The sequence below is a fragment of the Ranitomeya imitator genome, chromosome 6 (assembly GCF_032444005.1).
Source record: "Ranitomeya imitator isolate aRanImi1 chromosome 6, aRanImi1.pri, whole genome shotgun sequence".
Taxonomy (NCBI): Eukaryota; Metazoa; Chordata; class Amphibia; order Anura; family Dendrobatidae; genus Ranitomeya; species Ranitomeya imitator.
The window spans coordinates 64,983,768-64,996,760 of NC_091287.1; the positions used below are offsets into that span (position 1 = coordinate 64,983,768).

A 12,993-nucleotide genomic window follows, 5' to 3' on the forward strand; every position below is an offset into this window, starting at 1 on the left:
GGGGCCATAATGAACGGTGCAGAGCATTATATATGGCACAGCTTTATATGGAGCATCTATGGGGCCATAATGAACGGTATGGAGCATCTATTTTTATTTTTGAAATTCACCGGTAGCTGCTGCATTTCCTACCCTTGGCTTATACTCGAGTCAATAAGTTTTCCCAGTTTTTTTGTGGCAAAATTGGGTCGGCTTATACTCGAGTATATACGGTAAGTGAGATGGGAATATATTTGGTTTTTATTAAGTTGCCTAATAATTCTGCACAGAAAGTTACCTGCACAAACAGATATCCTCCTAAGATAGCCAAATCTAAAAAAAAAAAAAACTCCAACTTCCAAAAATATTAAGCTTTGATATGAGTCTTTTGGTTTGATTGAGAACATAGTTATTGATCAATAATAAAAATAATCCTCTAAAATACAACTTGCCTAATAATTCTGCACACAGTGTAGACTGCTCAAAAAAATAAAGGGAACACTTAAACAGAATATAACTCCAAGTAAATCAAACTTCTGTGAAATTAAACTGTCCACTTAGGAAGCAACACTGTTTGACAATCAATTTCGCATGCTGTTGTGCAAATGGAATAGACAACAGATGGAAATTATTGACAGTTATCAAGACACCCTCAATAAAGGAGCGGTTCTGCAGGTGGAGACCACAGACCACATCTCAGTACCAATGCTTTCTGGTTGATGTTTTGGTCACTTCTGAATGTTGGTTGTGCTTTCACACTTGTGGTAGCATGAGACGGACTCTACAACCCACACAAGTGGCTCAAATAGTGCAGCTCATCTTGGATGGCACATCAATGCGAGCTGTGGCAAGAAGGTTTGCTGTGTCTGTCAACTTAGTGTCCAGAGGCTGGAGGGCAACAACCCAGCAGCATGACCGCTACCTCAGCTGTTATGGCTGGCAATCAGGCAACACAGCGTGCAGTAATCAGCGCACATACAGAGATCTGGCAATAACCAAAAACAATAGGACGAGCTCTGAGACGTGGAATCTCTGTAGACTGCAGTACCTGATCTATCCTCACACAACTATAAGCAGCAGTGGATTGCGCCTATCACTACCTATGCAACTCGGCACTGCCTGAGGAGCTGACTAGCCTGAAGATAGAAATACAAGCCTGACTTACCTCAGAGAAATACCCCAAAGGAATAGGCAGCCCCCCACATATAATGACTGTTAGCAAGATGAAAAGACAAACGTAGGAATGAAATAGATTCAGCAAAGTGAGGCCCGATATTCTAGACAGAGCGAGGATAGCAAAGAGAACTATGCAGTCTACAAAAAACCCTAAAACGAAAACCACGCAAAGGGGCAAAAAGACCCACCGTGCCGAACTAACAGCACGGCGGTGCACCCCTTTGCTTCTCAGAGCTTCCAGCAAAAGTTAATAGCAAGCTGGACAGAAAAAACAGAAAACAAACTAGAAGCACTTATCTAGCAGAGCAGCAGGCCCAAGGAAAGATGCAGTAGCTCAGATCCAACACTGGAACATTGACAAGGAGCAAGGAAGACACTCAGGTGGAGCTAAATAGCAAGGCAGCCAACGAGCTCACCAAAACACCTGAGGGAGGAAGCCCAGAGACTGCAATACCACTTGTGACCACAGAAGTGAACTCAGCCACAGAATTCACAACACTCAGCCTTTGTGCATTGAGGAGCATTGCCAGAGCTCTGCAAAATGACCCCCAGTAGACCACAAATGTGCTGGTGTCTGCGCAAACGGTTAGAAACCGACTCCATAAGGATGGTCTGAGTGCCCGACGTCCACAGATGGGGATTGTGCTCACAGCCCAACACCGTGCCGCGCACTTGGCATTTGTCACAGAACACCAGGATTGGCAAATTCGCCACTGGCGCCCTGTGCTCTTCACAGATGAAAGCAGGTTCACACTGAGCACATGTGACAGAGTCTGGAGACGCCGTGGAGAGCGATCTGCTGCCTGCAACATCCTTCAGCATGACCGGTTTGGCAGTAGTGGTGTGGAGTGGCATTTATTTGGAGGGCCGCACAGCACTCCATGTGCTTGCCAGAGGTAGCCTGACTGCCACTAGGTACCGAGATGAGATCCTCAGGCCCCTTGTGAGACCATATGCTGATGCGGTTGTCCCTGGGTTCCTCCTAATGCAGGACAATGTCAGACCTCATGTGGCTGGAGTGTGTCTGCAGTTCCTGCAAGATGTAGGCATTGAATCTGATTGAACACATCTGGGACATCATGTCTCGCACCATCCACCAACGTCACATTGCACCACAGACTGTCCAGGAGTTGGCGGTTGCTTTAGTCCAGGTCTGGGAGGAGATCCCTCAGGAAACCATCCGCAGCCTCATCACAAGCATGCCCAGGTGTTGTAGGGAGGTCATGCAAGCACTTGGTGGCCATACACACTACTGAGCATAATTTCCTTGTCTTGAGGCATTTCCACTGAAATTGGATCAGCCTGTAATTTGATTTTCCACTTTGATTTTGAGTATCATTCCAAATTCAGACCTCCGTGGGATATTAATTTTGATTTACATTGATCATTTTTATGTTTTAGTCTTCTCAATGTATTCCAGTATGTAATGAATAAACATTTGCAACTAGAATATTTAATTAAGTGATATCTAAGTGGCAAACTGTATTACTCTGTCTTCTACAGAAAATTTGCAGCCAAATTATCAGGAAGGAAAACTGTATCAAGCCTTACAGTCTTTACATCAGATGTCTCTGAGGGTATTATGCAGATTTGCCACAGATTTCACTTTTGAATTGTTTTTATATGCTAACTGCTTCTTCTGAGAGGAAGAGCACTAGAACTTTATTGCTCCAACTGTTGGACGCAACGATCCTACAAGTCACTATCAACCCTTTTAACAAGCCATGCAAAATAACTTAAGGTAAAAGCCAAACCAGGATCTCAATTTGCAGACAGTGTTTCGGGGTATTGCCCTTTGTTAGTGCAAAGTATGAGATCTGATTTGGCTAGGTGAGAGGCTCTGGACAGAGGTCTAAGGGGTAACCTTTCTTCTTGTGGAGAGTGATAGATCGACCACGGCATGCCAATGTAAGGAGGCTTTTTCGCCTTGAAATGCTCCTCTGGGAAATTTAATTAGCAAATTGCCTCTTCAGAGAGGAAAAGTACTAAAACTCTATAGCGCCACCTGTTGGAAGCAGCAATCCTACAAGTCACTATCGACCCTTTTCTAACGAGCCTTGCTTTCCACAGTATAAACTGTCATGCAGTATCTTTCAAAAGTTTTGACACATCTGTGATTCTTATCGGAATGTGTTAACTATAGACTGAAGGCGGCAAAACCAAGAAGGATCACATATTGAAAGAATGGGTAAAGAAACACATGTAAAGCAAACCGGAATGTGTGTTAAACCTTAGATTCCTCAAATTACCCCTCTCTTACTCTGACAGCTTTGCACATCTTTGCTATTCCCTGAAGCAGCTTCATCAGGTCATCATCTGGAATGGTTTCCAAAAGTGTTGAAGGAGTTCCCTAAGGTGCTGAGCACTTGTTGGCTTTTTTGCCTTCACTCTGTGTCCAACTCATCCCAAATCCTCTAAATTGAGTAGTGCTTGGTTAATTGTGGAGGCCATGAAATCTAACGTAGCACTCCTTCCACCTTCTTCTTGGTCACATAGCCTTGAGGTGTGTTTCGAATCATTGTCCTGTTGCAACACAAATGGCTGTCCCGTCCCACAAAGTAGATGTGATGACATATCGATACAGAATGTTGTGGCATCCATGCTGGGTAATGGGTAATGAATTTGGAACAAATCGCCAACAGTGTCTCCAGTAAAGCACCATCACATCACCACTTCCATCCTTCATGCTGGGCACCACACATGTTAAAAAAACAAAACAATCTGGTGCTCACCTTTTCACAAAGATATGACGATTGAGACTGAAACTCTGACTTTTATTTTGACTCATTCGATCACTACTGATGTAATGTCCAGTCCTTGTGTAGCTAATACCAGACAAGTGGTGGCTTCTTTGACCATAACGACCAGCTCCTCCACAGTCATCCTTGGACAGTTGATGAGATGTCTTCTATTCGATAATTTATGAAGGCAGTTCTCTCGGGTGCTGTGAGCATTTTCCGAGGCTTGTACCTCTGATGAATTTATTTTCTTTAGTTAAATTCTTGGTCTTTCATTCTTGGGCTGTGTGCACACGTTCAGGATTTTTCGCTATAAAGACGCTTAAACGCATCCCAACATTTATAATGCATTACGCAATTTTTGTGCATATGTTGCGGTTTTTCCCGCGAAAAAAAAACGCATCGTGGTAAAAAACGCAGCATGTTCATTAATTTTGCAGATTTCCCATTATATTATTGCATTAGGAACCTCTGGGAAAAAATCTGCAAAAAAAAAAAAAGCGCAAAAAAATATGCTAAAAAAGTATGCGGAATTCTTGCAGAAAATGTCCAGTTTTGTTCAGGAAATTTCTGCAAGAAATCCTGACGTGTGCACATAGCCTTAGGGTGGTCCTCGTGAGAACAAGGTTAGTGAAAGCGATTCATTGTTTTCATGACTCCACTTAAGGATACCGTCAAGGTTCTAGAAATTTTCTGTAATTGCTGATCCTCATGTCTTAAAGTGATGATGACCTGTTGTTTCTCTTAGTTGACTGTTTCTTGCCATATTCTGGCTTGGAACAATTGTGGAATAGGGCTCACTAGTGTATGGAACTGTGTATCGACACTGCCTCTGGAAAACACTCCCGAAGTTTGCAAACACTTGCTTCTTTCAGACGATATCTCTTGATGAAGCCTATTTTTTCATTCAAAGCCATTCCAGGTGATTATGTGATGAAGCTGCTTGATTGAGAATGCTCTCACCAGAGAAAAGGGGGGAGGATTTTGAGTAATCGAAGGATCGTTTCACACCTGTCTCCCTTGATTCCATATGTTATTTCATGGTTTTGCTGCCTTCAGTCTGAACCTTCAATGGTGCACATTCAAATAAGCAGGACAACCATGAACAAGTGTCCAACGTCCAAACTTTTTGACCGATATTGTTCTCTGGATTGAAAATCTGCACAAAAAGTTACTTTGCGCTGCGGATTCTTTGAGCAGTATTTGGCAAAGGTAAAATCTCTTTGACCTGCCTGCTAATGTGATATGCTGCAGTACTTTTTCCTGGAATTTTTTATTTTTTTTTAAGGATACTTTTCAGTATATTATTTATTATTACTTATTTATATAGCATCATTGATTCCATGGTGCTGTACATGAAGAGGTTACATACAAAATACAAACATCATTTACAGTAAACAAACCAAAGTTGACCGGTACAGAGGGGAGAGGACCCTGCCCCTGTGGGCTTTCCTTCCACTGGATGGTGGGGAAGGAGACAGTAGGTCGGGGGGGGGGGGGGGGGGGGGGTTGCAGAAGCTTCGGTGGTGGTGTGTATATATATATATATATATATATATATATATATATATATATATATATATATATATATATATATATATATATATATACATACATACATACATACATACATACATACATACATACATACATACATACATACATACATACATACATACATACACATATATATATATATACATACAGTGTGTGTGTGTATATATAATATATATATATATAATATATATTATATATACACCTCTATATATACACATCTATCTATCTATATATATGAAAACACAAAAAAGCACAGTAAAACCAAAAACACACTGTTGCAAAAACATGTTCACACCACCAAGAGACTTGAAAACACACAAGACTGGGGAGGCCTCCACCCCTCTTTTTTGAGCTGTGCGCACAGGAGCCGTTCTGTCCAGCGTGTCCACATGAACATTCCTTTTCTGAATCCTGCTCATACAGGTATTGTGCATATGACCAGGTTTTAAATACATCAGATAGGGATTACATACATTAGTTAGGACTGCTCTGATATGGGTATACCTTGACGTTTGGTAGAGCCGCTTAATATACATTTTTTGCAAAAAACGTATCAACCAAATACCCTGTTTTTTCCAACTTTTTACTAGCACTTGCTGTCCACTGTGATTTTTTTTTGCAACAGTGTGTTTTTAGTTTTACTGTGCTTTTTTGTGTTTTCAAGTCTCTAGATATATATATATATATATATATATATATATATATATATATATATATATATATATATATATATATATATATATATATATATATATAGCCCCCCACAATGGATCTACCCCATCCACCTCCCCTATGCCAAGGACTATAGCCCCCACCCTAGATCTGCCCCCATCCACCTCCCCTATGCCATGGACTATAGCCCCCACAATGGATCTGCCCCCATCCACCTCCCCTATGCCATGGACTATAACCCCCACAATGGATCTGCCCCATCCACCTTCCCTACAGCTCCTACCCAACATCCCCACAGTCCCTATCCCTATTGCCTTTATACACTTGCTTTGGCAAAACTGATGTGTATTTGGTCCTGCCAATAAAGCTTCTTTGAATCTTTGATATAGATATACAGTGGGGCAAAAAAGTATTTAGTCAGTCAGCAATAGTGCAAGTTCCACCACTTAAAAAGATGAGAGGTGTCTGTAATTTACATCATAGGTAGACCTCAACTATGGGAGACAAACTGAAAAAAAAAAATCCAGAAAATCATTGTCTGTTTAACATTTTATTTGCATATTATGGTGGAAAATAAGTATTTGGTCAGAAACAAAATTTCATCTCAATACTTTGTAATATATCCTTTGTTGGCAATGACAGAGATCAAACGTTTTCTGTAAGTCTTCACATGGTTGCCACACACTGTTGTTGGTATGTTGGCCCATTCCTCCATGCAGATCTCCTCTAGAGCAGTGATGTTTTTGGCTTTTCGCTTGGCAACACGGACTTTCAACTCCCTCCAAAGGTTTTCTATAGGGTTGAGATCTGGAGACTGGCTAGGCCACTCCAGGCATTTCGAAATGCTTCTTACGAAGCCACTCCTTCGTTGCTCTGGCGGTGTGCTTTGGATCATTGTCATGTTGAAAGACCCAGCCACGTTTCATCTTCAATGCCCTTGCTGATGGAAGGAGGTTTGCACTCAAAATCTCACGATACATGGCCCCATTCATTCTTTCATGTACCCGGATCAGTCGTCCTGGCCCCTTTGCAGAGAAACAGCCCCAAAGCATGATGTTTCCACCAACATGCTTTACAGTAGGTATGGTGTTTGATGCATGCAACTTAGTATTCTTTTTCCTCCAAACACGACAAGTTGTGTTTCTACCAAACAGTTCCAGTTTGGTTTCATCAGACCATAGGAAATTCTCCCAAAACTCCTCTGGATCATCCAAATGCTCTCTAGCAAACTTCAGATGGGCCCGGACATGTACTGGCTTAAGCAGTGGGACACGTCTGGCACTGCAGGATCTGAGTCCATGGTGGCGTAGTGTGTTACTTATGGTAGGCCTTGTTACATTGGTCCCAGCTCTCTGCAGTTCATTCACTAGGTCCCCCCGTGTGGTTCTGGGATTTTTGCTCACCGTTCTTGTGATCATTCTGACCCCACGGGGTGGGATTTTGCGTGGAGCCCCAGATCGAGGGAGATTATCAGTGGTCTTGTATGTCTTCCATTTTCTAATTATTGCTCCCACTGTTGATTTCTTCACTCCAAGCTGGTTGGCTATTGCAGATTCAGTCTTCCCAGCCTGGTGCAGGGCTACAATTTTGTTTCTGGTGTCCTTTGACAGCTCTTTTGTCTTCACCATAGTGGAGTTTGGAGTCAGACTGTTTGAGGGTGTGCACAGGTGTCTTTTTATACTGATAACAAGTTTAAACAGGTGCCATTACTACAGGTAATGAGTGGAGGAAAGAGGAGATTCTTAAAGAAGAAGTTACAGGTCTGTGAGAGCCAGAAATCTTGATTGTTTGTTTCTGACCAAATACTTATTTTCCACCATAATATGCAAAAAAATGATAAAAAAACAGACAATGTGATTTTCTGGATTTTTTTTTCTGTTTGTCTCCCATAGTTGAGGTCTACCTATGATGTAAATTACAGACGCCTCTCATCTTTTTAAGTGGTGGAACTTGCACTATTGCTGACTGACTAAATACTCTTTTGCCCCACTGTATATATAGATATAGATATATGCATCTATCTATCTATCTATCTATCTATCTATCTATCTATCTATCTATCTATCTATCTATCTATCTATCTATATATATATATATACTAGATTGTGGCCCGATTCTAACGCATCGGGTATTCTAGAATATGCATGTCCCCGTAGTATATGGACAATGATGATTCCAGAATTCGCGGCAGACTGTGCCCGTCGCTGATTGGTCGAGGCAACCTTTATGACATCATCGTCGCCATGGCAACCATTATGACATCTACGTCGATACTGTGCCCGTCGCTGAATCAGAAACGTGGGATTTCTACGTCCTTTATGACATCATCGTCGCTGTGCACGTTGCTGATTGGTCGAGGACTGGCGGCCTCGACCAATCAGAGAGCCGGGATTTCCAGGACAGACAGACGGAAAAACCCTTAGGCAATTATATATATATAGATATCTATATCTATATCTATCTACTATATAAAGCTGAATGTGTGTGTGTATGTGTGTGTATGTCCGGGATTGGCATCTGCACCGTCGCAGCTACAGCCACAAAATTTTGCACACTCACACGTCTGGACCCCGAGAGCGTCATAGGCTACGTTGTGAGGTGAAATTTTAACCCCGCGCTTTCCAATTCACCAAACTATTTTTCCCCTATCTACATAATGGGGAAAAGTGAAAGGAAAAGTGTTGGCGGCAAATTGACAGCTGCCAGATGTGAACAAGGGGGACTTAAAGAATGAGAGCGATGGCGCCAAAGAGTATATACCGATCAGTTGCTAAGGTGGGGCCCCGACATGAGATACTCACCACACATGGGGATATGAACACACACACAAAATGCGCCACACACTACCACGTGCTTGAACACATATACCACCCTCAGCACACATTTCACCACACATACACCAACCTCGCCACATAAAAGTCGAAACACAAAAGTCGCCGCGCAAAACTCGCCACATGCAAAAACTAGGCTCACGCAAAACTCGCCACAAGTGGAAAACTCGCCACACGCAAAACTTGCACACGCGGAAAAATTGCCACATGCACAAAATTTGCAACACATGCAAAAGTTGCCTCACACACAACTTGCACATACTCCAAAGGCACCAGACATAAAACTCACCACGCGCAAAACTCGCCATGCGCAAAACTTGCTGCACACAACTTGCTACACTAACCTGTCACATGCAACTCGACACACAAAAAGTTGCTACACGCATGTTGCTACACAAAACTCATCTCACAAAAGTCGCTACATGCATGTCGCCACACACAACTCAACACACACAACTTGACAGACGAAACTCGCCCTAAAACACACACAAGTCTGGTATTAGCCTTCAAAAATAAAAATCTGATTAATAAGCAGACAAACTACAAGAGCAACAAATGTACCATATAGGAAATACAGCAGCTGTCAGTCACATGACCTGTCTATTATGTGTATGTGTGAGCTAATATATACTGCCAGGGGGAGGGCTTCCTGTTGGCTGGGGATTTATCAGGCTGCCAATTTATCTTACAAATACTGAGGTAAAAATACTGAGCAAATAACGTGTTAACGAGGTCTAATACAGGAGATCACACAGGTATATACTATATACAGGGGAGATGACACACAGATATATACTATATACAGGAGAGATGACACACAGGTATATACTATATAGAGGAGGAGATGACATACAGGTACATACTATATACAGGAGGATATGACATACAGGTATATACTATATACAGGAGGAGATGACACACAGATATATACTATATACAGGGGAGATGACACACAGGTATATACTATATACAGGAGGAGATGACATACAGGTATATACTATATATAGAAGGAGATGACATACAGGTATATACTATATATAGGAGGAGATGACATACAGCTATATTCTATATACAGGGGAGATGACACACAGCAGGTATATACTATATACAGGGGAGATGACATACAGGTATAAACTATATACAGGAGATGACATACAGGTGTATACTATATATAAGGGAGATGACAAACATGTATATACTGAGGTGAAAATGAGAGGTGTGAGGTGAAAATGAAAAGGTGTGAGTGCAAAATGAGAGGAGTGAGGGAAAATAGTGTAGTGATCGGAAAATGACAGATGTGAGGTCGAAATGACAAGTGCTAGGCGGGAATGAGAGGAGTGAGGGAGAAAATGAGAGGTGTGAGGGAGAAAATGAGAGATGTGAGGGAGAAAATGAGAGATGTGATTGGGAAAATGAGAGGCGTGATGGGAAAATAAGAGAAGTGAGGTGCTATAACTAACCACAGATATTTACTATGCCCAGGCAACGCCGGGCTCTTCAGCTAGTATATATATATATCTCATATATCTATCTATCTATCTATCTATCTATCTATCTATCTATCTATCTATCTATCTATCTATCTATCTATCTATCTATCTATCTATCTATCTATCTATCTATCTATCTATCTATCTATCCCGGGGGCACATAATATACATATAACTGTATATAACTAGTCTAAGTAAGCAGCTGCTGGTAACTCATGATTTGCTGCTAATCATCATCATCAATCCATCACCTCTTGTGTAGTGCTGTTATAGGGGCCTCGCTATACTCTATTATAGTGCCCTCTAGTGGAAGATTATTGGATTGTGGTGGTTGTAGTAGTAGGATGTGCGACTTGCCTTATTTTTGTGTGTGCTTTTCATGTAAGGGTTAATAAGAGTAATACTGGGTCTAATCTTTTGATTGCCATCATTTAGATTACAGCAGTACACTAATCTTTTAGTAAACAAAGGTGTAAATTATTATTATTTTTTTCTCCTGAGATAATTTTAATATTCTTCGCCATGTATACAGTGCCTGGAAAAACTATTCATAACCTGTGAACTTTTCCACATTTTTTTTCTCGTTATATCTACAAACTTGAATTTCATTGGTATTTTATGTAAGTTCATACTATCAGTCATAATAATTTATTTTTCTTTCTTTTTTTTTTTCTTATAGATTTGCTTTTTTTTGTTCGCCATTTTATATATCGTGTCTTATTTCATCATCAAAAGATACAAAAGGAAAGCAGGTAAGAATTTGTTTAGACGTTTACTATTGTAGGTGTTTTAATATCTTGCATTGTGTCCAGTGCCCTGAGGTCAATGTTCCATGTACACAGTTGTGTGTGCAGAATTCTTCTGTAGTTGTCAGGATAGGCAGCATGAATGCACGCCTGTAGCAGCCGTATCATGGCGACATACAGAATGGAACAGTGCGTAAACCCTTCAAAAACTTTTTTTTTTTAAATTTCCTTTTAACCCCTTAGCGACCGCCGATACGCCTTTTAACGGCGGCCGCTAAGGGTACTTAAACCACAGCGCCGTTAATTAACGGCGCTGTGGAAAAAGTAAATAGCGCCCCCCAGAGTCGGATTTTCTCCGGGGTCTCGGCTGCCGAGGGTAGCCGAGACCCCAGAGAACATGATTCGGGGTTTTTTTAACCCACCCCGCATTTGCGATCGCCGGTAATTAACCGTTTACCGGCGATCGCAAAAAAACAAAGCAAAACGCGATCTCTTTTTAATTTCTCTGTCCTCCGATGTGATCGCACATCGGAGGACAGAGAAAAGGGGTCCCAGGTAGCCCCCCAATACTCACCTATCTCCCCCGATGCTCCTCGTGTCTCCCGGTGGGCGCCGCCATCTTCAAAATGGCGGGCGCATGCGCAGTGCGCCCGCCGGCCGGCCCCGCGAGAATCTTTGGGGTCTCGGCTGCCGGGGGTAGCCGAGACCCCAAAGAGCATGATCGGGGTCGGTTTTAGCGACCCCTGTTTTGCGATCGCCGGTAATTAACTGTTTACTGGCGACCGCAAAAAAAAAAAAGTCAAAGTGTAATTCTCTGTCCTCTGATGTGATCGCACATCAGAGGACAGAGAAATAGGGGGATTCGGGGACCCTGCCATACTCACCTGTGTCCCTGGGTCCTCCTGCTGCTCCTCCTGGCGGCCGGCAAAAGAAAATGGCGGGCGCATGCGCAGTGCGCCCGCCGTCTGTCTCCATCTGCCGGCCGGCAGAAGAGCAGTTGGGGCTAAAATTAGGGGTAGGGTTAGGGGTAGGGTTAGGGGTAGGGTTAGGGCTAGGGTTAGGGGTAGGGTTAGGGGTAGGGTTAGGGCTAGGATTAGGGCTAAATTTAGGGTTAGGGTTGGGGCTAAATTTAGGGTTGGGGCTAAATTTAGAGTTAGGGTTGGCGCTAAATTTAGGGTTAGGCTTCTTTCACACTTACGTCGGTACGGGGCCGTCGCAATGCATCGGCCCGACATACCGACGCACGTTGTGAAAATTGTGCACAACGTGGGCAGCGGATGAAGTTTTTCAACGCATCCGCTGCCCAATCTATGTCCTGGGGAGGAGTGGGCGGAGTTACGGCCACGCATGCGCGGTCAGAAATGGCGGATGCGACGTACAAAAAAACGTTACATTGAATTTTTTTTGTGCTGACGGTCCGCCAAAACACTGATCCAGTGCACGACGGACGCGACGTGTGGCCATCCGTCACGATCCGTCGGCAATACAAGTCTATGGGCAAAAAACGCATCCTGCGGGCACATTTGCAGGATCCGTTTCTTGTCCAAAACGACGGATTGCGACGGATGCCAAACAACGCAAGTGTGAAAGTAGCCTTAGGGTTAGGGTTGGGGCTAAAGTTAGGATTAGAGTTGGGATTAGGGTTAGGGTTTGGATTAGGGTTGGTATTAGGGTTAGGGTTGGCATTAGGGTTACGCTTGGGATTAGGGTTAGGTTTGGGATTAGGGTTAAGGTTAGGGTTGTGATTAGGGGTGTATTGGGATTAGGGTTAGGTTTGAGGTTAGGGTTGAGATTAGGATTAGGG

At 42.7% G+C, this 12,993-nt stretch overlaps 1 protein-coding gene across 1 annotated transcript in view; it reads left to right on the plus strand.

Annotated features, from left to right (window-relative positions):
* LMBR1 (limb development membrane protein 1) overlaps window positions 1-12,993 on the plus strand; it is a 163,990-nt gene that overhangs the window by 20,106 nt on the left and 130,891 nt on the right. Inside the window, exon 2 of the mRNA XM_069729727.1 lies at window positions 11,123-11,195. Within this exon, the coding sequence (XP_069585828.1) occupies window positions 11,123-11,195 (73 nt within the window). The remainder of the gene's footprint in view (window positions 1-11,122; window positions 11,196-12,993) is intronic.